This window comes from Cornus florida, unplaced genomic scaffold, assembly GCF_030987335.1.
Source record: "Cornus florida cultivar Cherokee Brave unplaced genomic scaffold, ASM3098733v1 CherokeeBrave_3.0.0_Hap2_Chr09, whole genome shotgun sequence".
NCBI classification, from domain to species: Eukaryota; Viridiplantae; Streptophyta; class Magnoliopsida; order Cornales; family Cornaceae; genus Cornus; species Cornus florida.
In genome coordinates, this window is record NW_026775579.1 from 80,216,055 (window position 1) to 80,219,041 (window position 2,987).

General features: G+C 36.8%; 1 protein-coding gene across 1 annotated transcript; it reads right to left on the minus strand.

Annotated features, from left to right (window-relative positions):
- On the minus strand, positions 1 to 784 carry LOC132273373 (protein SRC2-like). Its single transcript, XM_059774335.1, has one exon. It carries the CDS (start codon positions 732 to 734, stop codon positions 237 to 239), a length of 498 nt encoding a protein of 165 aa, XP_059630318.1. The 5' UTR covers positions 735 to 784; the 3' UTR covers positions 1 to 236.
- Between the last annotated feature and the right edge of the window lie 2,203 nt (positions 785 to 2,987).

The following is a 2,987-nucleotide window of genomic DNA, read 5'->3' on the forward strand; positions in this document are numbered from 1 at the left end:
TATTAAAAACAAGTAGCTAGAAACAAATTTTCATTTCTTGGATCATACAACTACAACCTTCCCTCCACAATACACACAAGCCCTTGATTCTCTGATAAGTGATAACAAACATACGTACATGCACACACACACAGAAAGAGAAGACATTTTTCCCCGGTAAATTAAGGGGCGGTATACAAAGGTTAGGGACGTAGTCAACGCGGAGCTGATGACTCGGGCTCACTAGGAATCCCTCCCTAAAGGCAGAAACAAGTATCACGTTTAACAAAATCATAGCCAGAGAGTGCAATACTATCTGCCAACACTAGTTTATCAACACTCAATCTGTCTCCGAACCTATACGAAAACTTAAGCACTCCCTGAGAGTCTGCAGAACCCTTCTGCACAGGGTGACTCACTACAGCACTCCCTCCATTCATGCTGGCATAATCAAACAGCTCCTTCAATGATGTATGCACCTCACCGATGTATCGGTCCCCGAGCTTTCGCTTACAGTACAACTTGATCACAAGTATGACACCATAGTGCTCCACGGCGGACTCGTCTATGGTGTACCTCACGGTGAAGTTCCACGCAGGGTTGGTCTCACCATGCTTGTCTGTCGGCGTCCGCTTCTCCGTCCTCGGATTGTTTGCAATTGAAACCCTAGCGTAGGGTTTCATCTTGCAGATTCTTCGAACGTCCTCTAGGTCGTTTGCTGAGACGAGGGTTATCTCAAATTTCCTGCACTCCATATATGTTTTTAGGTGATGTGGGTGTTTGTATTCTAAGATATAAAAGGCATTAGGTGTTTTATATAGTAGGTAAGTCATCGAGAAAAATGTTTAATTAGAAAGACTTATGTATGCATGTAGGGTCCAAAACCTAATCATCACTTGTACATGACCATATGGGAATTAATCAAATCTTGTTTAATTAGTAGGCATGAGTAGTTGTCTGTTGAATATAAAGTTAATAATAATTTACAATTTGATGCTTGATAATTAATCCAACTAATATATATATATACATACACTTAAAAGAATAGTCTTTACTACAAAAGATGTCGATTTTGATTTGTTCGAAGAAGGAATCACATCCACATATTCCACAAGGGTAATTGCTTGGCAAGTTCGGCAAAGATAAATTTATAGTAGCAAAAGCAATTGCTTGGCATGTTAGGATACATATAGTCAACTGATGGCAATAACGACAATATACCTAAGCTACAATGAAGCATGTTTATATTGAGTTCGTGTTCTTATTCATTGAATTTATTGAATTAATCAAACCATGTTTAATTAGTAGGCATGAGTACTTCTTAATAGTGTTGAATATAAAGTTAATAATGATTTACAATTTGATGCTTGATAATTAATCCAACTAATATATATATATATTATCCTAAACCTAGGAAAAGAAATAAGGTTGAAAAACCTTATAAAAGGAAGTATTCCAAAAGAAAGAATTATTCAAAGGAAAAGGATAATTCTCGACAGTATACTAAGCCTAAAAGGAGATATACTCCTAAAGCAAAGGGTAAAGGAAAGCCCAAGGCTGAGGCTAAATGTTTCAAATGTGGACGTATTGGCCACTATGCAAACAAGTGTAGAACTAAGGAGAAACTCAGTAGTCTTCACATAGAAGAGGAACTGAGACTTCAATTAAGTAAATTGTTACTTAATACTAGTTCTTCTGAACTAGAATCATCAAGTGATTACGGAGATGTTGTCATGGAATTACAATCTTCTTCTTCCTCTGAAGCAGAGATTGAAAACCCTAGATGTTCCTGTAATCCTTCTCATGATGATTACTACAAGGCCATTGTTGAAATGAATGGGTTAAGCTTAAATGTTTTGACTTCAACTCAACAATCCTTATTGGATCTTATAGATCATCTCCAAGATCCTCAACTCAAGATGAAAATCTTTGAAATAGGTTCTGCTTTGGCAAAATCTACAGAGGATATGGATAATCCAGATTTTCTGAGAGCAGAAAATCATTACAGTATGAAAGAAGTTCTACGCAGATTAGAACACCAAGGACAAAATTCTCGTCCTGCTAATCTCCCTGATCTTAAAATGGAGATTAATCTTTTAAAAGAAGAAATTCGTCAATTAAAGTCTAGGCAGACTACGATGGATTTGGAAATTACTCTTTTAAAAGCAAAATCTGCAATCCCATCTTCATCATCCAATGATGAAGTTCTTCCCTCAGAAGGTACTAATTATCTTCAACTCTTGAATCAAGTTACTTACCAAAAATGGTATATTACTATCAATTTGGTAATTAATCAGGAGTACACACTCACTAATGCAATTGCTTTAGTTGATAGTGGTGCAGACATGAACTGCATCCAGGAAGGATTGGTTCCTACTCAATATTTTGAGAAAACCACTCAAGGTCTTACCAGTGCAAGTGGAGGTAAGATGCAGATTAAGTATAAACTTAATCATGTTTTCATTTGTAAAGAAGGTATTTGTCTCCCATCTACTTTCTTACTCATCAGAAACTTGGCACAACAGGTTATTTTGGGCACTCCCTTTTTAGCTTTGATTATGCCAATCGAGAAAATTGATTCTCGTGGAATATGCTCTACTTTACATGGTCAGTCAATAACTTTTCAGTTCTTGACCCCACCAGTAAATAAGCATATCAATGCCCTTAAAGATAATATTATCTTTAAGGAAAAGCAACTGAATTATTTGCAACAGGAGGTATCCTCTTTAGCAATTAATCAAAGATTGGTACAACCCAAAGAGCAACAGAAAATTGAGTCACTACGGCAACACTTTCTAAAAGAAATCTGTAGTGAGATTCCTAATGCTTTTTGGGCCAGAAAGAAGCATATTGTTTCTTTACCCTATGTAAAGGGGTTTACCGATAGCATGATTCCTTCTAAAGCTAGTCCCAGCCACATGAAAGCTGACTACTTGGAATTATGTAAGACTGAAATCAGCTCTTTAATGGCTAAGAAGCTTGTCACCACTAGCTACTCCCCCTAGAGT

Excerpts from the sequence above, each read along its gene's own strand:
- LOC132273373 (XM_059774335.1), bottom strand. The coding sequence starts at position 734 with ATGGAGTGCAGGAAATTTGAGATAACCCTCGTCTCAGCAAACGACCTA.